The 27,303-nt window shown below is 45.7% G+C and overlaps 7 protein-coding genes across 7 annotated transcripts; 3 read left to right on the top strand and 4 right to left on the bottom strand.

Annotated features, from left to right (window-relative positions):
* Positions 1 to 4,659: 4,659 nt before the first annotated feature.
* On the bottom strand, positions 4,660 to 6,024 carry AOL_s00079g380 (uncharacterized protein; the record flags this gene model as incomplete). Its single annotated transcript, XM_011124255.1, has 1 exon — positions 4,660 to 6,024. The coding sequence occupies one exon, from the start codon at positions 6,022 to 6,024 to the stop codon at positions 4,660 to 4,662; it is 1,365 nt and encodes a 454-aa protein (XP_011122557.1).
* A 1,952-nt stretch (positions 6,025 to 7,976) lies between these two features.
* Positions 7,977 to 15,494, top strand: AOL_s00079g379 (uncharacterized protein; the record flags this gene model as incomplete). The annotated part of the gene is made up of 7 exons (XM_011124254.1): positions 7,977 to 11,386; positions 11,460 to 11,711; positions 11,868 to 12,350; positions 12,418 to 14,563; positions 14,638 to 14,847; positions 14,907 to 15,095; positions 15,156 to 15,494. 7 exons carry the CDS (start codon positions 7,977 to 7,979, stop codon positions 15,492 to 15,494), a joined length of 7,029 nt encoding a protein of 2,342 aa, XP_011122556.1.
* Positions 15,495 to 16,316: 822 nt separating this feature from the next.
* Positions 16,317 to 16,912, bottom strand: AOL_s00079g378 (uncharacterized protein; the record flags this gene model as incomplete). Its single annotated transcript, XM_011124253.1, has 2 exons — positions 16,317 to 16,774; positions 16,855 to 16,912. The coding sequence occupies 2 exons, from the start codon at positions 16,910 to 16,912 to the stop codon at positions 16,317 to 16,319; spliced, it is 516 nt and encodes a 171-aa protein (XP_011122555.1).
* Positions 16,913 to 19,584: 2,672 nt separating this feature from the next.
* Positions 19,585 to 20,851, bottom strand: AOL_s00079g377 (uncharacterized protein; the record flags this gene model as incomplete). The annotated part of the gene is made up of 2 exons (XM_011124252.1): positions 19,585 to 20,252; positions 20,317 to 20,851. 2 exons carry the CDS (start codon positions 20,849 to 20,851, stop codon positions 19,585 to 19,587), a joined length of 1,203 nt encoding a protein of 400 aa, XP_011122554.1.
* A 559-nt stretch (positions 20,852 to 21,410) lies between these two features.
* AOL_s00079g376 (uncharacterized protein) lies at positions 21,411 to 23,019 on the top strand (the record flags this gene model as incomplete). Its single annotated transcript, XM_011124251.1, has 5 exons — positions 21,411 to 21,413; positions 21,484 to 21,549; positions 21,619 to 21,962; positions 22,024 to 22,706; positions 22,769 to 23,019. 5 exons carry the CDS (start codon positions 21,411 to 21,413, stop codon positions 23,017 to 23,019), a joined length of 1,347 nt encoding a protein of 448 aa, XP_011122553.1.
* Positions 23,020 to 23,467: 448 nt separating this feature from the next.
* AOL_s00079g375 (uncharacterized protein) lies at positions 23,468 to 24,277 on the top strand (the record flags this gene model as incomplete). The annotated part of the gene is made up of 3 exons (XM_011124250.1): positions 23,468 to 23,702; positions 23,817 to 23,861; positions 23,958 to 24,277. The coding sequence occupies 3 exons, from the start codon at positions 23,468 to 23,470 to the stop codon at positions 24,275 to 24,277; spliced, it is 600 nt and encodes a 199-aa protein (XP_011122552.1).
* Positions 24,278 to 24,757: 480 nt separating this feature from the next.
* On the bottom strand, positions 24,758 to 26,185 carry AOL_s00079g374 (uncharacterized protein; the record flags this gene model as incomplete). The annotated part of the gene is made up of 1 exon (XM_011124249.1): positions 24,758 to 26,185. The coding sequence occupies one exon, from the start codon at positions 26,183 to 26,185 to the stop codon at positions 24,758 to 24,760; it is 1,428 nt and encodes a 475-aa protein (XP_011122551.1).
* Between the last annotated feature and the right edge of the window lie 1,118 nt (positions 26,186 to 27,303).

Below are 27,303 nucleotides of genomic sequence, written 5' to 3'. Positions count from 1 at the left end.
GAGTTAAACTTGCAAGATCGATGTCGTGATTTAATTACGCGCACGGTAGAGTTCTAATTTCAGTTTAATGAAGACTGCTTTATATGGCCGGAGCTATCTCATGAATTAATTCATCCTCCACCCATATATTGGGTTTATCTTAGGTAAAATTTGCGTTATTAAACTATATACATTCATAAATTTCTTTCTATTTTTGAAGACTGCATTCCCCGCCGTAGTATGCATGATATCGATACGAGATCTGATGCTATTAATATAATCATAATACTTTATGTATCTATTTTATGTACCCTTAAATAAGGCGTATGTGTTTCTACTGCATATAATGCTTCAAAAGCTGTAGATGGTAGCTGTTTGTCGTCAAACGTACAGATGCATATGCGCATATATATGCAGCGTACGTTTTTCAAGGGAAAATAGTTATTTACTATTTATAATTTGAGCGGGATATCGAAATACAGTCGGCCTTGCTGTAGGATCCCTTGTTTCTAGTGTGCTATCGTGTATACGTAAGAAGTGTGTAGTGTATCCTGGCGAGGTTCGATTTTGCTGCAGTGCTAGCGTGAGGTGATCTCTGAGGCGAACCGGTAGCCCGATATGAGAATTAACTGTTAACGAGAATTTGTGAATGTTCAAATATTTAAATTTGCGTCCAAGTACTCCTATTAGACTATATCGATTTACTAGTATCTAGAGCTATTATGATCTAGCTAAAGATCTGGGATGCAAGTACTTATGTGCATGTATACATACATATACATGAAAATACATATACAATAGCGAACAAGAATTGTGGGTGTGAAGGGTGTTCGTGTGTAAGCAGCACTAGTTCTGCTTTATAGGGCTACTGATTTACTAGTGTGCCTTTGACAGTTGTCTCAATCGACAGCAAAACATCACCTTGCAAGCACCCAACTTCGAATTCATGCCCTACATTCCGGATTTAATTTCGAGAGTCGAATATACTTAGCCTCTAACTAGCCCCGAAGCTAGGATTGGTGACTTTTTGAATCGGTACATGTCTTCTGCTGTGCTTATTTACGTATACACTAATACAAATGGTGATACTATACGACGTTCGCAGCATCGTGTCAGCCCCCCCCCATATGCATATATTTGAATTGCCAGACCTCGCGAATTAGAAGTCAACGGCTTATAAACTTAGCGTCAAGGCTGAACTATCTATCGATACCCAAAACTATTTCGAATTGTCCCCAGACCGGATGTCCTTCGAGGCGCGAACATTTCGGGACTAGCCGTAAGCTTGCAATTGGTCGCATGCAATTCATAAGAACGCATTAGCGAAAGGATCTGGACACGGCCGGCCTAACTATCTATATATCTTTCGACATGGACATGGACGGACGTGAACCGATATGATATCTAAATACGGTCGTATTACAGATAAACGGCAAGGTTTTTATTCTATTCGTCCTCGAATTACCTACGGGAAACTAGAGATATGTATGCGACAGTTTTTAAGATCTCGTTGGGCGGGAAGATACCGTTTGCGGTGTCTGTGATACCCGGGAGGAAGAACTACAGACTCCTATCTAGCGGGATATCAAAATTAATGTGAAGCAGACTCATTTTTATTAATCAAAATTACGGTTACTCATGAGCTAGGTACTTATCGAATTAACATTTCGCCACACCATTACGAACAAAATTGACAACTGGTGAGTGAGCTGTATTCGGTTCGCCTCTGTTATCTTTGTTGGGTCAGTCGCTAATTAACAATTAGTAACTGCTGCCCCGGCATGAGCGCGGCCGCGGCTTTTTTGATGCATCATGATTCAGACTTGACAAACCCTCTCGAACCCGATAGCAACTTGAGCCTTCAGGCCCAACAGAAGACTACGTATGTATGCGCGCTTTGGATATCTAAATTAGGAACAACCTACTAATGACGATATGAACACCAGATGAACAAGTGCAAGCATTCGAGTCTAGTCAAGTCAAGAGGAATTCCGATGTTCGAATAAGGTTGCACGTTTTGCCACAGCCAGCTGCAGCAGCCGATGACACTGCTAAACGGAGCTCGAGCTAGCTCAGGCACACGAGCTCGAGAAGGTCCATGGCCAACCAGTCCGTGGCCAAGTCGTCCATCAGCGATCAAAATTATCTGATGGAATGGCAGATGACAGATGGATCTCACTCGGAGTTCTGACCGATCAGAAACATCTTCTATCCCTGCTGCAAGATCCTGCGCAAGCTTTTAATTCCATTATAAGCTGACCTAGCTATGGGCCAAACGGCAAAGCCTGTCGTCGGGCCAAGCGAAATGCAGATGGCACAGGCGGCCAGACTCCCCTAGACTTCCATCTGGTGACACATCTCAACTATCGCGAAATGATATCACCGCTCCTCCTTACGCTAGGGGCATGGATGAAATCCGACCCCGCGAGGACCGAGGGTGCTCTTTTGCAACAGGCACCTTTCCAAGTAAGCATATTCTCAGCCCTGGCCCTGAAGGCGAAGCTCTCGGTACCTCAAACTCGACCTGACCTGCCCTTGCAGACACGTCCGAAAGGTCGAAGTTGAGCTGGATTTGCCTTGGTGAAGATAGCCTCCCATTCCGGGACTCATGCCTGAAGCGGATACCGCCCGGCCAATGAGGCGGGCGCGAATGACGAGTCATTCGAATCCGTTTGATTGCATTCCCCCGCACCGGCCTTGCGCAAAGGCAGGAAGCAGGAAGGCAAAGGGGGGGCTGTGACTCAAACACTAACTAACCGACCGACCACTATTCGACATTACATGCTTTGCATCCACGTCGCATGAACGAGACCCGTTAACTATAAGAACTATTCCTGTCGTCTCGACTTGTCCTTTCTAAATATTCAGCATAGACACCCTCTCCCCTCAATATTCACAGAAAGATTTCTCCCCCCCCAAAACCCCCTTAAAATTGTTTACAATATTTCGATTCTTAATGCCACTCGAGAAACACCAATTTTCCCAGCCTGCGCCCAGCTCGACGACTCCAAAGACCACTAGTTCCGGCTCCAAAAAGCTCATTCTCCTCCCGAAGATCTGAATTCCCCCAGCCAAAAACTACGCTAGTCCAATAATGCCTCAGTTCAAGCCCACGCAACGCAAAAACGGCGCTATTGTCCTGACCATGCACAAGAACTTGGGTCCTCCTCCTCTTCCACAGGAGGATAACTCACAGTCGTCGCAGCAAATCCCGCAGTGCCAGAGGAAGCGGCAACATTGTAAGAACATATAGCTGCCTTGTTTTTTGTTCTGTTGTGCATTTTTTTTTTTTTTAGATCCCAGAAGTCGAGCTCGAGGTCGACCCCAGGATTGCCACTGGACTCCAACCCCAGATCGATCCGAAACCGACGAAAGAAAACTCCTCCCGTGTGCATGCAATCTTATTCGAAGCTCGAACTCGTACCTGCATACATGCATACATATATATATATATATATAAATATAGATAAAATGAAATAGCCACTGACGTCCTCCTCGAACTGTTTTCTTCAAAACTACAGCCAGCTACACTCCCGCCGCCAAACCTTCCGGCAAGCACGCCTCTCGCAAGCACTAGCATGTGCACCCACGGACTCCCTTTCATCGTCTTCACCATTTCTACCTCTACGTCTTTTGGATCTGGAATCGATGTTCTCGATATACAGTTTTAGAAGATAATAAAAGGGTTGACTTTTGGCGTAGGCACTCTATAGATGAAAGGCGGACGTCCAAACCAGGGGTTGAGAGGTTCTGCGGTCGCCGTCGTCGCTGTCCAGGTTTTTTCTCGAAGTCGTCGCCCCTCTCGTTCCCGGTAAATACCCGATCTGCAGAGTCAGGTAGATACGTACGAGATTTTCCTTATTTTACCAGTCTTATTGTTGCTATATTTGATCATTCAAGATGTTTTGTTTTCACGAAGGCCCACCGGTTTAAGAGGAGGAAGAAGAAGAAAAAGAGGAGGAAGAAAAAGTTTAGGGGTGAGGCGGGAAAGATGGTTATTTGACTTGAGGGGTTTATATCGTAGCGCCCGTCTGATGTTCTACCATCGGATGTGGTTTCGCTCTTGATATTATATTACTTGGGACGAAAGACTGTTTCTCTGCCTCGCCCCATGGAGGTTGGTTAGTTCCTCTCTGGGTTCTCGAGACTGGCTTCTTTTTCTCTCTTTTTCTCTTTTTTACATTCCCCCCTCGCATTCTCCTTTTCTCTCTCTCTCTTTAAACCTCTGGAAGGGCTGGAGTTCTATCCTCGAAGTCTCTAGTAGACTTTGTCCTTTCGTTTCATGAATGTAACGTGCCGCAATGCCGCATGTAATCATTCTTCTTTTCTTTCAGTAGTATACCTTACCACGCCCGCTGGTTCGAAGAGCTTATGCTGCAAGCTTCTTTTGTATAATCGGGGGTGTTTTCACTCGTTTGAGGAATATAATAGTAATATACAAACAAAATATGGCCCCTTATCGATGTAAGCGTGAGATATTGGATTCGGTAGATGTTAATCAAGGCTGAGGCTCCGCGGTAGTTGAGATTCCCATTCGACCGGGCTAACCAAAAGTGCAGAGAACACGTTGATATATATACATCCAATCATATTACAACTTGCTGTCAAGATCGCGTGCTAGTAAAAGCATCGTCATTACTGTACAAAGCATTCGTAAAAGTCGTTAAATATACTACAAATTTACACAGCCTTATCCCCCTCCCTCTCCTTTCCATGACCACTCGGCCCACCAGCGATGAACTTCGCATGCTCCTTCCGCCTACCCTTCATCGTCAGATGCGCCAATTCCCAAAAGTTCTTTTCACGGTTATAATACAACGGCGCTTCGTCGTATGTTAAATTCCCAGGAAAGAATATGGGAACCAAACAAGCACCTAAGCCTGGAATAACCTTCTCGGCTTCTATTAAAGCGCCCATGACGTCTGAGACTTCGTTGTTGGGCTTTTGGGGTGGAAGTTCTTCTTCTCCAGTCATAGAGACTCTGGGTTCATCTGGGGGTCGTCCGACAGCGCGGTCGGTTTGGTAGCCGACCACTATAGAACGTGGGTGGTATGGTTTTAGGTGCAGACCCAATGTTGAGGAATGACGGACACATGAGGCGGCCCACATGTTTTGTAGCATTCCAATCCCGCCGACAGCGATAAGAAACCAACGGTGGTCTTCAACGCCCGAGACGGTGATCAAAAGGAGCATCCATAATGTCGTCAATACCAAGAATAGCGGTCTAGTACCCGGGCGAGCTTCAGCTCTTGCTGATGCCAACGCTTCGATATCTGGGTCTCCTGCACGACAAACGAGGGCTACGGCGTAGCGATTACCGTTTCCACGGGTTAATATTATGGTTTTTGGTTTCCATAAACGCCTCCAAGCCCACTTTTCGGATATCCATTGTGGGAGGGAAGATGATAGAAGGCTGAAGAGGGTTCCTGCGGAACAAACGAGGAAGATTACCCAGTCTCCCCAAAGTCCCCAGGGTATTGCTGCTATACCCAGTTGTATTACTATAACCACCCAACCAACATACCATGTTGTATCCACGGCAGGAGGGTCGATCGAAGAAGCCACTTCGAGAATATCAATTCTCAAACTGACGTTTCTCGGGTTGTTCGAAGAATCCAACGGCGCGGGATCTGGCCACAGATCTTTGGTTTTCTTTTCCAGCCCGATTTCATAATCTCTTAGGAAACGACCCAGGACCCACGAAGAGTTATCACGAACATATCCGTTTGCAGCATTGATTACCATTATCTGCGTATCTGGCTCTGGCATTAAATTTCCGTTTCCGAAAACTGCCATTAGGGAGTTGAATGCGTATGCTACCCATCCGAAGGAGAAGGCGACGGGTGTGAGGGTGAAGAAGTAATCGTTGTCTTCTTTTTCATTGTGGAGTTTTCGACGGTGAGGGACGCGAAGGCCTACCAGTTGTGCTATGGCTTTTTGGACCACTTCGCCGCCTATTAGGAGGAGGAGGGAGAGGATGTCGCCGGGGTTGCGCCATTGGTTTAAGAGGATTGTCGTTAGTGGGGTTGGTTCTTCGTCGGACATCTTTATTTGAGGGTATCAATATGTTTGACGTGATTGGTCATTAATACGTTGGTCGTGAGATATATACCTAGATAGATATTAAGGGGGTTGGAAATCGTGACCGGGAGGATCCAGGAGTCGGTAAAGATTGAGTCGAAATCTCAAGACGGAAAATGCATCCGCCAGCAGAAAATTTATTTTATATTATCCTTATCGCTTGATATTTATATATAATCAAATGGATCCTGCTTGGATAAACTAAAAAGGTGAGCATTTAAACAGCGAACAAGTGCCGTTTTCTTACTCCACAAGTTGAGGATGGTCTGCCAAACGTCTTGGAAACACGCCTCGTCATGGACCCACCTATATGCGACGCATTCGAGGAACGGGACAAGCCTTTTAGCGGCGGCGGTGGAATCGCAGGGTTCGCTTGAAAATGCTAAACCACCTGGCTTGTGCCCATGAGCCTCATGGTCGGCGTGGCTAGTGTATATCCGTAGCCATGTGGAGAGGAGCAGAACTGGTTGGAACTTTGTCAAGATCCTAGCTTCAACGAAACCCCCAAAAAATCGGTAATCTATATTGTGTTCCCGCGAAAATAAATACCTTGTCGGCTTGAAAGATATCGCATCTTGTGATCATGAATGAACTCAAAAAATAAATGTTGGAATGGTACCCCTGCTAGGATGCTGAAGCGGAGTCACTGCCAAGGGTTGGCTAAAGGTCATTCGTGGAGCTCTGAATACATACTTTTTGCATATTAAAAAGCGGCTCTCAGTTGAACAGGATTTTATGCATGAAGATAGTCGTCTGGGCTATAGAAGCTGTGATAATGAATCGCCTCGTGCTATTGTTAGTACTATCGGTGGAGCATAATCGTTGGTTGACGAGCGTTCTCCCGTGCCACATGAACCAGTATGAATAATAACCCGCCAATTCAGCTTCAGCTAGCGCCTGTTCAGCGACCAGGGTTGCCGAGATCCTGGGTTCGAGACTTGGTTCTTTATTGAAATGATCGAAGCCGTCTTCAGGAAGGCGCAGCGACGTTGGGCTATTTGAAGCTCCCTCGAGTATTCAATACTCCGTAGAACTGATCGTATGTCGTCGAAGACTTTGGTTCTTTGACTTTCAGAACCCATCCCTTCCAAGACCCTGAATCGATTCCCGCCTGTCTACATTTTCTTGACGGGACCAAGTTCTGCTGTGCCGTAGATGTTAGCAACCGTTTTGTATGACCTGACGAAAGCAGTATAGCGGACGATAACCTACCGCAATCTAGCAAAAAACTAGCATGTCGACCTGACATCCTACGGTCCCTTTGAAAGAAACCTCACCAATTGCCAGGGACCCATTTCCCATCGACTGGGGGTTAGTTACCTTCCAGCGCCAGCAATCTCTGGCGGGAACCGAAGTCTAATCGTGCCTGAATTTTGGGTCGGTGGCGCCAATTAGGGTGGTGGTCCGAACTCTGAGACAGTCGAGAGTGGGAAGATTGGGACCCCACAAGTTGGTTGTTGAATTTGAACTTGACTCGCTGAGAGATTGGAATATTCTTTCTTTCTTCTACACCTCCCCACGCTCCTCTGACTCCATCTACAACCTCCAACTTCCATTTACCTTCTCCCTCACCATCGCTGTTGTCTGCCTCCCTTCATCTTCACCTGTCCTCCCCCTTCCTCTTCTCATTCTTAACGTATCTTTCCCCTCGTTAAAGGCTCTTTGAAGATTAACTTCAAAGCGTTGTTTCGGTAAGTGTCTTGGATTCCACGTCCCTATTGGCTCTAGCGGAAATCAACACTAACCAAAATACAGTGGTTCTACCTATTCCAGATCGCTGGATCACCAAACATTCCTTTTCTCTATCGCGCTTCTTAAAGCTAGTCATCATCGCAGATAGCATGGCCTTGCGTGGCTGTTAATACCAAACAGGGATCCTTTTGATTGTCCAAGGATATATACTAAGCTTGTCCATAATGGACGAGAGCGTTATTTCCTTACTGGGTGCTAAGTACCCTCAGGACTGGACAGCTGAAGAAGTTGTCGATTACTTATCGAAACCTCGACGACCCCTTCCCGTCCAAAAGTTCTTCCAATCCGATGCTGGAAGAGCACTTTTCATCGATAATTATATTACTGGGGCAGTTCTATTCGACGATAGCTTTACAAGGGATACACTGAAAGACGACCTGGGGATAAAACAGGTTGGGCTATGCATCCTACTGTGGAGCATTATCCAAGAGATACGTCGAAATTACCCACAACGGCCGGATATCGACCTCGGCGACGATAGCCTTCTGCCGCCCCCACCACAAAATACCAGCAGGCTCTCGCTTCGGGACTACAGAGTGGACGGGGATGAAAATAATGATGATGATGATGATGGTGGTGGTGATGATGATGGCTACCCTGCGAGACTAGTACCTGAAACGAAGGTATTGAAATTTGGCAACATCCAAAGGTATGCTGATGAGGTTCTACTTGAGGCCCAGGTTGAATGGTCAGGGCCTCTTGTTGCTACACCGAGCAAACTCGTTACCAGAGAAGCTCACTCAATATTCAGGTCAAACGATGGTGACGATAACAACGGTGGAGTTGGACAACTCATATATCCTGCTGGACCTTCAACTCCTCGAATACATTTTTCTAGAGACGATGACGACATTGATGCTAGAAGCACAAAGCGACCTCGACTAGATAATGATGGCGATGAACATGAAGTCACAATGCAGAGAATACTGGTTCAGATGCCCCCGATTTTGGAGAACGATGTGGACGACCATATGAGCCTGGATTCCGCCGCGAAAGACCATTCAGATGCTACAACCCCTCGAGAATACCAACCCGATTACCACATTGTCACAGACGACCCCCCTGGAATGGAAGATATCCCTCCGATTGAAGAAGAATCAAGCATTCCCCTCCTTAGGCTTAGGGGTCACGAGAGCGGGGAACAGTTGACCTTCACGGAATCGGAATCGGATGCTTCTCCTCTTTCAAAAATCCGCCGTCAACGAGCCCCTAGGTTGCGCCAAGCGAATCGCTCTAGGTCCTCTACCTACCTAGACCGATCTCCAGTCACCGCTGGGGAGATGGCACTAGTTGGTGATGACTCAAACGACACTGACTGCTTCGTGGTCAGGAGAAAGGTATCGGCTGGGACACGTATGGGGGCCGCCCGGATTACAAACGCCTTCTTTCACAAAAAATTGATTGACAAAAGAAGAATCAACGGCAAATTTCATATAGCTTATAGACACCACACGCTTCGTCATCTCCATCGCTATAAGCGGGATTCCATCACCATAGTCAACGATCAGGAAGTACAAGTTGGGGAGAATCTCAAAAATCATATTGCGGATTTTCCCGATCTCGATGTACGGAATCAGATCTACAAACGAAAATCCGATCGTGTTCAGTTGATGGATGCTACAGCTGGCTTGGACCGGAAACGGATGGATCCCTGGGAGCCAGTTGAAGATGCAGACTATTATCAAGCATTGGGTGAAAAACACGACCTTCTTGCGAAACTCCAAGGCGGCGATCAGTTCGTTCCCGTCGACTATCGTGGGCCAAGCCCGGGCCTCGATTTAGAGACCGAGAGGGAAATACGCCGGGACCTAGTATCACATGAGCAAAAGATAGCAAGGAAAAGTACCGGGAAGAAGTTGACCATTGAAGAGATGGAAGGAATCTGGGAACAGGTTAAAAGTAAAGTCGTAGAGAAATGGCGGGAAAGTGCGTTCCCCCGATTCGAAATGGTCAAGTACAAGTGCTGGATGGAGGCGCAGAAGAAAAATAGTCGGAGGCAAATAGTCGTTGGCAGTATGGTGACCATTAGTCAACTTGACACCCGTCTGAGCAACCATTGGGATGGATATCTCAAGAATAACTGGTATTCTGCGGTTGAATTGCGCAAGTTCATGGAAGCACAATCGAAAACTACTATCCAAAGCCGAGAGCTTGCGATTTGGCGGCGTGATACTTTTCAAGGAAAGAAACCCGAAACTCCTGATTCTTCATTGTCCACCGAGGTTGCGCCCCGAAGGAAGATTGAAAGAGGCGAAGCCAAGGATGCGGAGGGCGAACCAACAGCTGTAGATGAAGAAGATCTCAGCATTTCAGATGGGGAGGAGACAGATTTCGAAGATAGTGAATCTGACATGGATCAATTCATCGTTGATGATACTGTCTATGATGAAGGCCACGAAAATATGAGGGCTGAAAACGATGCTGTATTAGCTCGACTTCAAAATCGGTACCTATACGACGAACTAGCAGCAGACGTTGTTCTCGAGGATGACGATGAGCAGGAAGATCAACCAAAGCCGAAAGGCCGAAAGAATCAACAAGCTACTGGGTCTTCCAGCAATCACGGCAACGACGATACCAATCTCCCAGATGCTGGGCCTGAAGGTCAAGGCCAAGATGGAGACGAGTCGCTTTATGAGCAGTCGAAGAAGTCTGCTAAGGCTAGTAGTGATTCTTTCAGATGGTTTTCGAATGAACTCCCAGAAACTGCCCGAAAATCCGAAACAAGTGTTCCCAAAGTCGGTCTCGCGGTTAGCGATGATGAGAGCCCCGCTACTCCTATCCTCGAAGAACCCATTTCAACCAACAACGGATCAGGGACACCCACTCCTGAACCATCCATTGAGACTGAGTCCGCTGCCAAATCTGTTCCCGAGCCCACCAGCGTATCCACCGCCAAACCCATTGCCGCAATCAGTAATTCCGATCCAGAATTCGGTGACACAGGCCCGTTTACGATTGAGCAAGGCACTCCAGTGCCGAAAGTAGCCACCCCACCTCCAGTTATTAAAGCCGAAAACCCGATTCTCACGGTCTTCAAGAGAGGAGAGTTCATTGATCTGACGAACGATACACCAGTATTAACTCCTGAAAAGACTCCAGTGCCTGGCCCCTCAAACAGTTCAATTAGAGGACGGCAAAACTTCCCTATCGAGCTGGACCTGGATGAGGATGAAGATACACAACTCCAAATCGCGATCATCGAGTCTCGAGAAACAGCGCTCAAAGAAGGCGTGCGATTGAGTCCCTCCCCTTCGCCTGTTGACCGAACTCCTTCTGCACCCCAGGGATTAACAGCAACTTCATCTGCTCCATCCTCTTCAGCTGCGAAAATCCAACCTAAAGTCACAAAACGACCGGTAATTTGCACGCCCTTGGAAGGGATTACGAGTGCGTGGAAAAGGGACCTGCAGGCCCGGTACGATAAAGGGGCGGGAGAATTGTTGTCACTAAGGAAGCTTATAAGCACAGAGAGAAGTCTCTACGGCAACGAACTTATGCTGGACAAGGTTTTAGGTTGCTGGAATATCTCGCAGAGCAAGCCCGTAGACACTCAAAGTCTCGGTATCAAAGAGTAAGCTATCCACACTCCTCCAATAGCCGCTATACAGGGATAACCTAGCTAAAAAAATATGTCGTTTCGAAAGACAGGACAAGCCAGCATACTCAGTTCTCGCTAGGTTATACTCAGCCTACAGCTTTCCACGTCCAAAAAGCATAGACTACAAGAGGCAAAAATTGCTCCTAAGCAACATGGACAACTTCTTATTGTTCACGAGGGAGCTGACACCTATCCTCGGCGACGTGGCAGAATATGAGGAAAGGAAAGCGGATACCGAGGGCACAGCAACTGGTATCGTGAGCGAAAGTTCCCAGGCAACAGGCCAGAATACTCAGAGGTACATCTTGATCGATTGAAATAGCTGCGTTTATCTTATCATAATGTTTAAACTCTGCACCCACTCTCAAATTCCCCCCACCCGCCCTCTCTTTTAATTCCTTCTTCTTTCTGGACACTCTGACAATTTATCTTTATATCCTTTTTTGAATTTCAGACCGGTCAACCTTGAAAGCGACAAGAGTAAAGGGAAGGGAAAAGCCAAAATTGATGCTCTATCTCTTTTACTGGAGAGCGACTCCGAGGAGGAAATCACACTCAGCCAGCGGTCGTTTCAATATGAAGCGACATCAGAGGCCGAAGCATCCCGAAGCGGCACAAGCACCCCTCGCCGGCAAAAAATCAATCGCACCAAAATGGTTGACCACGAAACGCAAAGAATCCGCCAGCTGAACGACAAGGAACGTTTAAAATTAATGGAGCGAGAGAGAAGAGGTAGAAAGGCTGGGCAAACAAGTGATCTCATCAACTTAGGTCACTTAGCAAAGGATGACCCGATCTACTTCCCCGCTAGCGACCAGCCGCTCTACGACTTCCAAAAATCAGGGGTACAGTTCTTGTGGAGGAATATCGTTGTTTCAGAGAAGAGAACTGGGGCACTGTTGGCACATACCATGGGCATGGGAAAGACTCGACAGGTGTAAGTGGATAGAGTAATACTGGACTGAATACCTTACATGACGCTCATTTATCCCAATTTATCATAGTATTACTGTACTCTGCGCAATTGCCGACGCTGCCGTTTCTGAAAGGCCTCGGACCCAGAGTCAGATACCTGCGGAGCTTAGGAACATGCGAGCTCTAATCGTTTGCCCTCCAGGGCTTATACAGAACTGGAGCGAAGAAATTTCTAAATGGGCGGATGGTGCTCTAGCGACTGTTTATCCGGTTACACAAGCACATTGCATGAACGACAGGATCGAGGCAATCGAAGCATGGGCGGCTGAGGGGACTGTTCTCATAATAGGATATGAATCCTTCAGCCAGCTCTGCTCAAGGACTGAGTCGATCGAGAAGGAGTATGAAAAACTTAAAAATGAGGCTTCTATTCCTGATTCGGTGTCCAAAGACGCCAGATTCGAGGAACTCGAAGCAAAACTGGAACAAGTGACAAAAATCAAAAATCTCCTCTTAGACACTCCAACGATTGTCGTCGCTGACGAGGCCCACAAGATCAAGACCAAGACTTCCAAAATCGCTAAATTATTTGGGATGTTCAAAACACGTTCTCGTATCGCCATGACTGGATCTCCACTTGCTAACGACCTCACTGAATATTTTCACATAATGAAATGGGTTGACCCTGAGTATGCTGGAGACGAAGCTGAATTTAATAACAATTTCAAGCTTCCAATTCGAGATGGTTTATACATAAACTCGCTTGACGAAGAAATTAAGGAGAGCAACAAGAAACAAAGGGAGCTCATCGCGCTTTGGGGGCCCAAGATGAGTCGAGTCAATATAAAGCAGATCAAGGGTCTAGAGAACACCCTACCCCCCAAAACAGAATTTTTAATAACTCTACCATTAACCGAGCTTCAGTACAAGCTATACAGTTTCTATGCCAAAGAGGCAAAAAGAGATACTGAAGAGGGTTACTACTGCGGATTTTTCGACTTTGTTGCACAACTTGGGGTGCTTCTGAACCACCCCGCTTTGTTTTGGAAGGCTTTCGAGAAAAGACAGGCAAAGAAGAAAGCAAAGATCGAAGGTCCACTCCAAAGCGCCAAAATCACAGAGGTGAATCTGAGTGATGAAGAAGCCGCTAGGGAGTCATCTGAAGAAGGCGAGGCCGAAGAGGATCCGGATTCACAAAAAGCAATTCTTGGGGCCGATAGCGCTATTTCTCATCGACTGCAAGAAGTGATTACTGCAACTGAGAATCTTAAGGATACAGCTCATAGTTACAGAATTCAGGTTCTTTTGCGAATACTTGAGTCCTGTATCACGATAAAGGAAAAGGTTTTGGTGTTTTCGCAGTCTGTGGAAACCTTGAAGTACATCGGGGAAGTTCTCGATAAACAAAGCATCAAGTTCGTGAAGATTACCGGGGAGGTTTCGACAGCGAAACGGCAGACGATTGCTAGAGGGTTCAATAATGAGGATAGCAATAAGTTTGTTTTCCTCATTAGCACCAAGGCCGGGGGCCTAGGTCTGAATATTCAATCTGCGAGCCGAATCGTGGTCTTCGATTCACAGTTTTCACCTCAGGATGAGGAACAGGCGGTAGGGCGTGCCTACCGTCTCGGACAAACTAAGCACGTCTTCGTTTACAGGTTCAGGATCGGTGGAACACTCGAAGATGTCATCCATAATAACTCGCTTCTCAAGATGTCATTAGCGGCAAGACTCGTCGATAAGACAACCCCAGCCAGAAAGGCCAAGAAGTCAGAAGCCGCCGATTGGTTCAGAGCACCCAGATACATACCGAGAGATCCGGCCGGTTTCGAGGGCATGCAGGGGAAAGATCCTAAGGTCATGGATAAATTCTTGGAGGAGGACTGGTTAAGAGAATTGGTTACTCAAGACATGTATGAGGTTCATTACGAAGAACCAGTGGCTGAGGAACAAGTTGGGGAGTCCAGCGAGACTGCAAGTGGGGGTGCCAAAGATGGGGCGTCGACGGAACCTGGGGTAGATGAAATGGACATCGACAATGATACAACTGCAAACGCGACCCTAGGTGCTCCTAAAAAGAAAGTCGTTACTAGTACAATCCCAGCTACCGGGTTTAGCGTTGCTGCTACGAACTCTCCTGCGACACCCCCACTTTTGACACCCACGAGCAAGGCTACCAGCGAACCAAAGCGAGTCAATCGCACCCATAGGGAAAAGCAAGAGTTCAGGGCGAAGGTGCGTAATTAATACTATTTTCTTGTTGATCAGAAGACTTGGAAGAGAAATGTTTACTAATCCTGTTACTACAGATGCAACAGCTGCAGGGTGAGAAAGCTACGACACCATCTTCAAGTCGTGCAGGAGTTACGCCTTCCCAAACCAATTCAGCATCTGGCGCCCAATCGCCACGTCCTCAAGCTGGTCCGAGCGCCCCTTCAAAGGGAAACGTGACTCAATCTAAAGAGCATACCGAACAACCGAAGAGACGTGTCAGCCTAAACAAGGATGAATGGAAGGGGGTAAGCAAGACATAATTAATACCTTTGACAATATTCAGGGCTAACAAAAGTGTCCTCAGATCCAGAAACCCCAGACAAAAGGCCTCCCGCCAGTCCCCCCGCCAGTCCCCCCGCCACTCGTCCTCCCGAGCCAGTCAAATTCCCAGACTCTTCCGAGTCAGGCTTCTCCCAGAGTTCGTCCAAGCCAAGCCTCTCCTAGGATTATCCCAAGCCAACGAGATGCCGCCGCAGGACCCCAAAGCCCAGTAGTAAGTCAACAATATCCAACACGCCAGATTTTATCTCAGAGTGCTAATGATCGTCAATAGACTCCGACTGGGCCATTGGCCGATAGGATACAGAGACAACCAGGCGAGAGGTCCCCACGGCCTTATGGTAGCTCTCACTCTTTTTCGCAAATGCATGGAGGACAACCCACCCGCTTGCAACGAACAGCGGGGTCAAGGAAACCTTATGACCGTCCAGGTACCGACCGAAGAGCTTCTGCCCCTCAATCTCGAGGGCAAGAAAACTACATTAGACATGCTTCAAGTCCCCGAAGGCCACGCTCGCCACCGAGAGGTACTCCGCGTCGACGACCCGATTCAGAACGCAGCAGGCCACAGCGACCCCCACCACGACCTTCCAGTCCCCGAGAGAGACGTTGAACTGATTTATTCGGCATCCCTGCATTGTGTATTTTTTTAAACTACAATTTTTGGGGTTTTTTTACCCCACGCCACTGAGGACCGGTCTTAAAATTACGGGGTCTTGGGCGAATATGGCGTTATTTTACTTTGCTGTTCGCATTTTCGGAGCGGGTTTTCCAGCGTTTATCGTAAAAGGCATCATCATGGACTCAATATTTAACTTGTTTTCTGGCGTTGGATTTCTGGCATTCTTAGCGCGGTTGTTTATATATCCTGGCATTGGAGTGTCTGGCGTTTCTCATAATTTTGTTCTTCTCTATAGTGTATGTAGATCGGGGGCGGCTGGTATTGTTGCTCAGGATTTGCATTTCCCTACCACCTATACTATCCCAAAATCTACACAGCCTTTGTATACCCATTGGTTATTTATATGACACCTGTGAGTTCTACTAAACCCAGAGGCATTGAATACGCCATGGTACCAGTTCAATCGCTAAATTCATTCATATTCGTTAGACATAACTACTTTACAATACAGAAGACAATCCAACCACCGTATAATCCCTATGCAAACTCCGATACAAACTAACCTTCGAAAAGACTTCCCTGCCTACTCGTGGTTATAAATACAAGCAAAAAAAACTCCGCGCGCGTATATGTAATACCTCCCTCCCAGTACCTGGTGGCTCAATTAATAACAGGCAACAATATGTATACTGCGTAAAATGATTATTTCGGGAAAACAGAAGAAGAAAATCAAAGACTAAAAAGTCTGTGATAAGAAGGGGTTAAGAGATGCCAAAGAAGAAGAAGAGAAAAAAAAAAAAAAAAAAAAAAAAATCAAAAGCAAGGAGTGAAATTATTAACCATCAAATCCGTACTAAGACCTTCCATTTCGACCATCGCATGCGCATGATTCATATGTTCCATTTCGGGTAACCTATAGACGAAATGGCCCGGTTCTTTCATCACACATTCCAATACCTCATTGTCTCCTCCTCCAAGCTCCGGACATAGTTTGACCATGGGATGATCACCCATCCCTATTCCTCCGGCAACTTCTATGACATCACCTGTGTCTCCGAGGATGTAGGCTGCCTTTCCCGTGTTGGGGGAATGGAGGATCAATGTACCATCGGAGTTTGGACAGATGGGATCTTGGAGGTGGTTCCAGCCATGGTTGTTTTTGATTGCTTGGAGGGAGTAAGGGGTTGGGTTTATTATTGTGATTGTGATTACTGTGGGAGAGCAGCCACTTGAGAGGGGAAGAGTGAATTGGGTGGTTGGAGTTGTAGGTGCTGGAAATAGATGTTATATGTTAGTTGATGTTTGGATGTTGGAATATATTTTTAGATATCATGGCACCATGGTGACTTACTAGAGGGGAAGGAATCTGTATCTGATAAACTCGATGTCGATATGCTTGATCTCGACATTTTTGTGAAGTTTGAATAGAGAAGTTTAATAACGTTTATAGGTATATATATAGTTGACTGGCGGTGTATTCTTTTTTTGTCTTTGTCGAGCTGAATGTTGGAAGCCTTGGTAGATATCTCGAGTCTCTAAGAACTCAACTTCAAAACCTCGTTTCGTGATGGAGAATGGAAATATTTTGACCGAATCCGTTTAAGCAAATTTTCAAAATCGAGTATTTAAGATCCCACACGGTCGAAACGTGAGACTTATAAGAAATAGGCTTGACTATCTTTCCGGGAAAAAAAGAAAATAGTAGAGGCCTACTTCTCTGCAAGAGTGACAAAAAGTTCACCAAGACGGTACAGCCGTCCGTCGGAACTCTCGTTCTCGCAATTGCGATGCGCGATTGGAGGCTCAGCTGTCCCCTTCCCCACCCCTTCCAATTCCTGCTTAATTTTCGATTCCCGAAGTCAAAAACAGGATAAAACCGTATAGGTAACCCCTCGGGCAAATAGAAAGGACGCAACTTCAGTCCCAATAAAAAAAGGAAAGAAAGAACGAGAGAACGAAATACTGTGATCGGCCGATAGGCCTAGGGTATATCGACAAACGTTTATAATATTCCTATTCCCGTTCCCGTTCCCGCGTTCTTTTTCTCTTTTTGTTCCCCTTTAGTCTGCAGGCAGCAGTACTTCGTCGGTTTTTTTTGTTTTTTGTTTTCCCGTTTCTTCTTCTTGAGAAAAGAAAAATGGGGGGCAGAAAGGTTTATAATGTTACACAAGGATGATTAATATAATATCGAGTTCGCTTTTTTTTCCTTTGGGAATACTTTAAAGTTTTATGTGCATGCAGTGCGGTTGTATTGAGAAAAGGTGGTTATGCGTGGTCAAGAAGAGCCGGAAGGATATACCCAGCCCAGCCCTTCTTATATGTACACAAGCCCTCCCCTTCCGAGTCGAAAACCCTCTTTTTTTTCTTTTCTTTTCTTTTACGTAGTAGGGCGGCGGAAAGCCCGTCTTTCTTTTAGGTTCTCTTCTAGTTTGGGATGGAAATTCGCCTATGTGCGAAAATGCGTCCCGTTGTGTCTACGATTGGCGGGGTTAACGATTCTAGCCCGGGTCGCCAAGTGTAATGCAGGTACTGTCCAAAAAGCACGGCTTGTACAGCTGTACTGGCGTGAGTGAAATTTTTTCGCCTCTAGTTCTCTAGCTGATTGATTCGTAGCGTCGCTCGGTTCAGCCCAAAAACGAAGAAAATAGGTCACCAGACTTGTACCGTTCAGAACGAATTGTTGATCATAAAAATATAACAATGCGACAAGGGTTTTGTGGGGGGGCGCTGCTTAGTTCGAATACCGGATCTAGAACCTGTAATATTTTTTCTTTCTTTCTTTGGTTCAGCATTTCGTTCACTACTATGCTATGTAAGAAGTAGTTAGGACCTGTTCTATCCCTTCATTCATTCCATGTTCGCTAAAGATTGTCTCAAAAAGAAGGGTTCGTCAGCCACATTCCTGACTACGTAGCTTTTAAACTTTTTGGATAAGTGCGTGCTTCGGTATGCCGGCATATACAATCTTCCTTTTTTTTTATCCCATTCGGGGTAATATGCATTTAAGCATATGGACAGTCTAGGGTGTAGATATATATATATCTGTCTATTAAGAATCGCAATATTCTTAAATAGCGACGAAAATGCTGATTTTAAGCCTCTGATTGGTGATTCGCCGATCCCCTCACCCCTTCCCTTGTTTATTCGGCAATTGAAGCCCTTGTTCTAAAAATTTAAAAATTGCGGTATGTGTGGAGATGATGCACTGCGGACGGGTCGGACGGTCGGTCATGAGTTAAAAATTAGCGACGATGATGATGATGAGATGTTGCAACCAGGTTCATGGGGGTATTTCATGATTACACGCATGCGGTGAATTCGTGAACCAAAACAGAATCAAAACGAAAAGGAACAATTGTGTTATACATATACACCTCTTTTTGATTTTACTTTCTTTTTCTTTTTTTCTAAAATCGAATCCTTTGTGATTATCAAATCAAATCATTCTATTACACAGACAGACCTTTGGGGAGGTGGCAACCGTTTTTATCGTTTCAATACAATGCAAGGCAAAGATAGAGGAAAACACGCGCAGGCCTCAGCTGCAGCTGGGAAGAAGGTTGGTATTCCATTTGGCTGCAATTCGAATGGTTTGTACAACAGCAACATGCGAATAGGACGGATCCGGATGACCCCAGCTGTTGGTACCAACCATTTTCGACCCAGGACGCAAAAGAAAAAAACAATTCCGTCGAAGGGTCCAAGCTTCTCCGAATTGACAGATGTATCCGAAAACAGGGAAGGAGATATTAGCCTGTAGCCTTAATTCAAAGCTGACGAGGGGCCGCGAATGAGGCTTTGATCAATATATGGGGAGAAAAAGAAAAGAGAGAAAGAAAGGAATCGGAAAGTTTCTATGTGAGAAAACTACACAGAGGCCAACGGGATCGATAACGTTAACGTGGCCGATAATTTTATCTCCAATTGCAAACTACTACTAGTACTAGTTCAATAACGTTTTCAGCCATAAAAATAAACGGGTTTCTCCACAGCCGCAGACTATCTTGGGTATAAGCGTGTCTTGTACAAACTCGGGATCTCGATCGACAATGCATCATGTGCCATATGTCAGTGTTTGGGTTCAACTATCGAGTGTACCAACTTCGACCCAAGACTCCCAGTATTCCAGTCCTCCTGGCTCGAGCTTAGCCACTTGCTCTTCATCTATCATCCCGCACTCCGCAAGGACAGGTATAAAAGATGATTTTATTGGACCAGCGATAAAATCATGCGGAACTATTACCGGCATATCAGGGTCCGAGTCTTCATCAGTTGGGAATTGCACTTCATAGAGAACCCTTTGCCATCCAAGTTCGTCCTTATCCAGCACGTTAACAGTTTTTGATGTGGGTTCTATGTCTAGGTGCTCTACCAAAGAAATAGACCTGCGCTCAATGAACCTTTCAAATTTTTGCCGTGATGTAAACGCTTGTGTCCTTCTAATAGACGTATACGGTGATTTGAAGATCGAGTGAAGGATAAGGACACATTTTTCTTCTAGAGACCAGACACTTAAATCGTCGAAATCCACGTCGGACGAATCTGCCTCTGAGAATTCCAAATTGGGTCGAGAATTTGGGCGCTTAGGCGAATTCGGTAGGTTTCCGTTCAAGCTGCGTGTATTAGAACCTAACCGACGAAGGGCGTGCGATGGTCTAGCAGTATGAGTGCCGTCCAGTGGCTGTCTCGTCGCAGGAGTGTTCTTAAAATCATTTTTCATCCCGTCCAAATTCGCTCGCCTTTGAAGCTCTATTAATTGGAACCGTATAGTTAGCTCAGAAATGTCACATTTTTTTGGCTGCTTTTTGCTTACCATTAACACTAGGCCTTCTAATGCTGGGAAGTTGTGGCAGCCGTCCGCTTGTACAATCTGTTAAGCCACGCCGTTTTGCGGTTGTTCCACTTCGATCCAGACTTCTTGCAGCTCGGACTTCCGTATCTGAAGGGTATGCGTCATTAGAGTGGCGAGGCCGTTTCCGTTGTGGACGTTGCAAAGTAGAATTTTTTTCACCATGGTCTTCGAGCTTAGTTAATTGATTCCGTGCAGCGGAAGTACTGGGAGTAGTTGTTCGAAAGGTGCTACGAGATTCACGACCAGGGGCTGCGTCAGAACTATATACGGGCACTTCAGGTGATATAAACCGGACCCGTGGCTCAATAGTCGAGTTCGGGCAAGGGATAATATGAGAGCATGAACCAGGCGCACAAGGAATATCCTCACGGCTGTCTAGGTCAATATACTCTCCATGGTATGTCTCTGGGTGACTACTGGCCTCAGCATTAGATTCCTGGATCCTGGACGGCTTTCGAGGCTTCTTTTTTGAGCAACATGACTGAGAACAGCTCATTTTGATTGTAGGGTATCCGAAGGAATGTTATAGTGTAAACTACGTCGAGGGCTGATTTGATGGTAGTTTGTAGTTTAGTTATAGAAAGTTGAATGATTTGGAGGATGAGGGGAGTCAGTATTCCCCATTATATACCTGCTCTCCCGCTGTATCTTTGCTTTGTGCTATTTATATTTTATTATATTTTATTTCATTAATTTCGTCGATCCAAAATTGGTAGAATCGACTCCAATTCACCATGATTATCAGTGATCCGATATGCACCAGACATACACGTTCTTTTTCTTGGCCCAGAAACAGATGTGTTGGAGTAAAACAAGGGAGTGCGTTGACCCTGTTGTATTTCTACAGTCACGTGCAAGCTCGCTGACCAACCAAGAGCCAGTAGAGCCAGTACGCAAGCTCCCAAGCCCAAGCCCGATACCGTGCCTCCTCCAACTCCCACGACCCACATCTCGAAACACCATCACCACGGCTTAGGACCTGTTACGGCTTCTGGCAGAGGATACTTCTACCATCTACTCATCCTATAACACCCATATAGATAAAGAGACGCGTCATGGTATGGTGAAACGAATGAATGACGTCCAGCTTCAGCTTCAGCTTCAAAAGCTAATACAGGGGAATGACAGGGTAATACACAGTCTGGCATGGGCCAAGGTGGGCCACCCGGCGACAAAGACGGAAAGGACGCGAAGGTATAGATTCAGCCTGAAGGTATTATCTCGTGGTGATAATTCGGATACTGATAGCTTGAGAATCTACAGAAAGATAAGCCAAAGTACGAGCCGCCACCACCCCCACCGCGCCCAGGTCGTAAGAAGAGACGTTCGCAAGGTCCCGATGCTACCTCGAAGCTTCCTACCGTCTACCCGAACGCTCGATGCAAGTTAAAGATGCTCCGAATGGAGCGTATTAAGGATCACTTGCTCTTGGAGGAGGAGTTTGTTCAGAATCAGGAAGCTTTGAAACCAACTGGTACGACCGATGACCGTGCTGCTGAGGAAAGAATGCGCGTGGACGATATGCGTGGAAGTCCTATGGGTGTTGGAAATCTTGAGGAAATGATTGACGATGATCACGCTATTGTTTCTTCTGCAACTGGCCCTGAGTTCGTTGCCCGAAAAATCCAGACTTTCGTCCGGTGGATATACTAATAGTGGGGTGTTCAGGTACTACGTCTCTATCATGTCTTTCGTCGATAAGGATCTCCTCGAACCAAACGCCACTGTCCTTCTCCATCACAAGTCCGTTAGCATTGTTGGTGTGCTCACCGAAGCCTCCGACCCGCTAATTACCGTCATGAAGCTCGATAAAGCCCCTACAGAATCCTATGCCGACATTGGTGGTCTCGAACAACAAATCCAGGAAGTCCGTGAAGCCGTTGAAATCCCTCTACTACATCCGGAACTATACGAGGAAATGGGTATCAAACCACCAAAGGGTGTCATCTTATATGGTTCTCCCGGTACCGGAAAGACATTACTTGCAAAGGCAGTGGCAAATCAGACGTCTGCTACTTTCTTACGTATTGTTGGGTCGGAACTTATCCAGAAATACCTCGGAGATGGTCCTCGTCTAGTACGACAGATCTTCCAAGTTGCAGCGGAACATGCACCCAGTATTGTGTTCATCGATGAAATCGACGCAATTGGTACCAAGAGATACGAAAGCACTAGCGGTGGAGAGAGGGAAATTCAGAGAACTATGTTAGAGCTTTTGAACCAGCTTGATGGTTTCGATGATCGGGGTGATGTTAAAGTTATTATGGCTACAAACAAGATCGATACTTTGGACCCGGCTTTGATCCGACCAGGTAGAATAGACCGAAAGATCTTGTTCGAGAACCCAGATCGTGAGTGTGCCTTTTTCATTTTGAAATATGCGTATAGCAAATTACTAATATCGGATTCGCAGAAAACACAAAACGAAAGATCTTTACCCTCCACACTTCGAAGATGTCGCTCGCTGAGGACGTTGATTTAGATGAATTCATCTCCCAGAAGGACGACTTGTCCGGAGCTGATATCAAAGCTATCTGCACAGAGGCCGGTCTATTGGCACTAAGAGAGCGGCGTATGAGGGTGCAAATGGCGGACTTTAGGAGTGCCAGAGAAAGAGTATTGAAGACCAAGACCGAGGGTGAACCTGAAGGCCTGTATCTTTAAATATCTATCCGAATTGGGGGTGGTGGTGGTGACGGTGATGGTGGAGATTAGGGTGTGGGGGGATTTCTAGCATGGTATAATGTAGCTCTTCCAATACAAGGCGTCGTCCAGATAGAAGTTATGGATAGCAGAAGTTTTATTCCCAATATTCACATTTTCTCCGAGGCGGTATGTCGATATCGCCGTGGGGTATTTGGCATTTCTTATGCGATTACGTATACGCATTCCTTCGTACTTTTACGGAATGCGCTCATATCTCTAAAACTCTTATGCATGCATCCCTCTCCTCCAATCCACCACCACCATACTTCACTGTGATCACAGCACATTTATACAATCCAAAAACACCACTCAAAAAAAAATTAAAATTAAAAAAAAGATGCCATCAGCAATAACCTACAAATCCACCTCTTCTTCTAATCGGTATTTCCCAGATACACAAAACATCATGTCGTTCGTACTCTCGACGCTCGACCGAATCGCATCACCGGAAACCCGGCAAAGGGCGTACAACACGGTCTTCCGATTTTGTTACCAACGACCGATTCTTTCGTCTTTTCTTGGCGTACAACTATTATTCGCGTTTGTGCCGTTACTTTGTTTCATCGGGTTTTCGGTTTCTGCGATTTTGTTCCTGTCGGCGCTGGCTCTTGGGGCTGGGTTATTTTGGGTGCTTGTTGCGGGTATGTATATGATATGATGTCATCGTTTTATGAACTTTGAAGAAGGGGTTAAAGCTTTTGAGAGAGTGGGAGAGTGGGAGAGTGGGTGGCTAACGAGGGGATATATTTTATTAGGAGTCGTGCTATTCTGGGCATTGGTTATTACGTTTACACTTGCTGGTAAGATATAAATACCTCCTGCTACATGATTTCTATTCTTAGAGAACGTGGTTCGAAATAACATGCTAACGTATTTTTGTGAATTTGTTTTTTTAGTTGCAACGTGGGTATATCTCGCTGTCTGCTTCGTTTCAATCCGTAAGGTTGGAAGAGCTACGGGGTATATTGAAACTCCAGGTGGTCAAAGGAGTGGACCAACGAAGACTTCTACGTCTACGTCTGGCTCGAGTCTACAGAATGGGAAAGCAGATACCGTGAATTCGGATGAAAAAGTGAATGGTGGATTTGGGGAGAAAGAGGGGCCAGTTAAGGAAGAGGGGCCAGTTAAGGAAGAGGGACCAGTTAAGGAAGAGGGACCAGCTAAGGAAGAAGAGGAACCAGTTAAGGAAGGGGAAGTGGTTAAGCAAGAGGAGTAATGGAGGAGTAAAAGTTGGTCTAGAAGCCAGCCTAAGATGTCTCGGTGGTATAAAATAGAGACATTTTTATCGATGCAGTGCATAGTCGGCGGGGTGGATTGTCGATACGTTTACTTTAGTAAACCGCTGTCCTTGCTATCGACGACAATATGGCTACAAATTAAGGGAGATGCCTAGCATAGTACCCTATATTGGGGAAAGTCAATCATTAAACTAAGTACATTCTCTCATATTTTGAGGATTGCTTGCTAAAGGTAGTTTGGATACTTTTTGAAAGTGCGTAAAAAAAACGAAGGTTGTGATGCCTGTAGCTAAAGTTCCTTATCAAAATCGGTTCTGTGGAGCCTCCCTTGTTAGTCATTGATTCCAGCCACTGTCATACCCTTTATCGTCGGAATCAAGATGGAAAGGACCGCCATTGTTCTAACTATTTCCTTGTTGGAACTCATTCTTATGGGAGGCTTCAGAGTCAAACTCGGATTACGAATAACCAGAATCTGAAGATGCCGAATCATCATAAAATCTTAACGCTTCCCTATCGACCCAAATTCCCTCTGTAATCGAGTTCCAGAATGTATCCGAGGAATCGTGCGTCCAAAGTTCTCTCCCAAGATGCTTTGAAAAATCATAAGGTTTTTCTACACCCAGACCTCGAACGGTGCAAATCATCGATTTTGATGACCAATCTCCAATAGCCTCTAAGTCCGGGAGTGCATACTCGGCTTTTCTTTTCGTGATAAAGTCTCTACCGTGGCCTTGAAGTGCCAGCCTGAACAGCTTCAATTTGAAGTCATCGCTCAAGAATTTCAAAATCTCGAAGCAATCTTCCTTAGGATCTTGCATCGCCAACCGGGAAAGAGTAAACTCTTTTAGGCTCTGTTTGCAATGGGTGAGGAATATTTTCAGGTTTTCCAAATCGATTTTGAAACCGGCTAGCCCGAGTTTTCTCAGGGAAGAGAACATACGAGACTCTGGTAATGTTAGAACTACCTCTTTGATCTCGTCGTCAATGCGGGTAATGTATTTGAGATCGAGCTCCAGTTCTTCTAAATTGCATCCAATGGAGCTGAGCCATTGGGAAATTTTTGGCATCCAAACTTCTATTAATCCTGAGTCGAGAAAGCGAAAGATCACTCTGAGAACTTTTAGATTCGGAAATACTGGCCCGATTTCACATGCGAAAAAGCCTGGTCGGTCTTCGGCAATGAAGTAGCCGTGTCTATGATTCCAAGTGAGATGTCGTAAACTAGATGTTGGTATAGAGCAAATCGCAGGGAGTATTTTATCCCAACCCTTATAAAACAGTCGCGGTAAAGTTCTCATGTTGACGGTCCTGCACAGTCTGCTATTAATACGGGTACCGGGTCTATACCCTAACGATGGATGGAATAAATTCCATTCCGGCCTGGTTAACTCTGCCCGCTGACCCGCGGGATTAAAACAGATGCTTTGTAAGTTGGGTAGATTTGGAAGAGCCCGTATAAGAGGCGCGATCATGATATTTGAATCAGGAGACAGGCCCTCGATTTGTTCGTCGTCTACTCGGTCGAATTTTCGAATAGCCGCTGTCATTTTTAGCTCTTCATCGGCCAGGGAAGTACAGTGCTCTTCCCAAAGTAGGTAGTGGTAGAAGATACGCTCTAAAGAGTACGGAGATAGGCATGAAATATCGAGATACCGAACCCTCAAGTTCACCCCGGATGGGTGTTGGGAAATCTTGGCCAAGTTTTCCATACTTTCTTGAACCAGAAGGACTCTTCGACGTGAGTACTTTGAATTCAGATGGTATTCTTTACACTTTTCATTGAGCCCCTGACAAGTCATGCGTAAAGCCAACCAATCATCCTCATCTAAATCGATACCAACTTCATCCATGAGCTCGTTTGGAAGATCAAAGATAGTTGCCATCGTTTTGGTGTCGTCTGGAGATTCTGATACGAGTTGATTTCTCTGTGAAGATGGAGCTGTCAGCTCGGGCCAGATAATATAGGATAATGGACTTACTTACCGACAGTATAGGGGTCGAAGATGAAGTCTTGCCTATCGGAGGGAAGTTTATCGACTGAAGAACGATGCTAGTGGTCTGCAGTTCTGGCCTCGTGAACTAATGTGCTTTAGTTTAAGAGACGGGTGTGTAAGGTGACTGATGGATACTGGTAGCGGTGATCTGTAATTCCCAATTAAGGAATTTTAGTCAAAGACTGATAGAACTCAATATTAGGATTTTGGTATTCCAATTAAAGCAAGCCAGTACGTACCTAGTTAGAGCTAGCAGAAATGTTTAGTGACGTACAGTTATGATGGAAGGTGTTAAGTCGGTTGTCGATAGACGTTGTAGATTCGAAAGGGAAACTAGGTGGAAGGACAAAGAAAGGAAGATTAAAATAATATCTTGTGGAATAGATTCTGGCCAGACATTCCCGTGCCCGTATTCGATAATGAGGCAGCAGATGGATGTGGTAGGGATTGATCGCGATGATGCTGGTGACGATCTTGATGTAGATGTTGATGATGGTGTGGTTACGAGACTGTGATCTTAAGATATCTTATGTAGTGGTCTGAAAAGGGACAAATCATTCAACACGTCTACTGTCGACACTATAACTGCGGGTATAACCTCCATACAGACTTACTTCTTTATATCCTATCCTCCTTTCCATCTACAACCAGAGACATTGCTGTACAAGACTAACCCGAGTCTACACCTACACCGCCTTCACCTCAATCACATTAACCGTGCAGCAGCTATGGTTCCACGATAATCGTCGATATCATTAATCAACGAGCTAAGTTACATGCTACGCTTCGTCTACACAACATAATCTCAGAACGTAAGTCTGTTCCGACTATTTATAATCGACATAAAAGAACCTCGAAAAGAAAGCCAGTCCTGAGATTTACACAAAGTCATAGCAATGAGCAGTGATTGCACTTATTTTAAAAAGTCTGACAGAGCTAACAATAAGTGACTAGGGGATCATATGGCCGTATATTGCACCCGTACGTACCGGCGAATCTTCTCAAGC

Source organism: Orbilia oligospora (genome assembly GCF_000225545.1).
Source record: "Orbilia oligospora ATCC 24927 unplaced genomic scaffold scaffold00079, whole genome shotgun sequence".
Lineage (NCBI taxonomy): Eukaryota > Fungi > Ascomycota > Orbiliomycetes > Orbiliales > Orbiliaceae > Orbilia > Orbilia oligospora.
The sequence above is the reverse complement of the archived record's forward strand: the minus strand, read 5'-3'. Positions and strand labels throughout refer to the sequence as shown.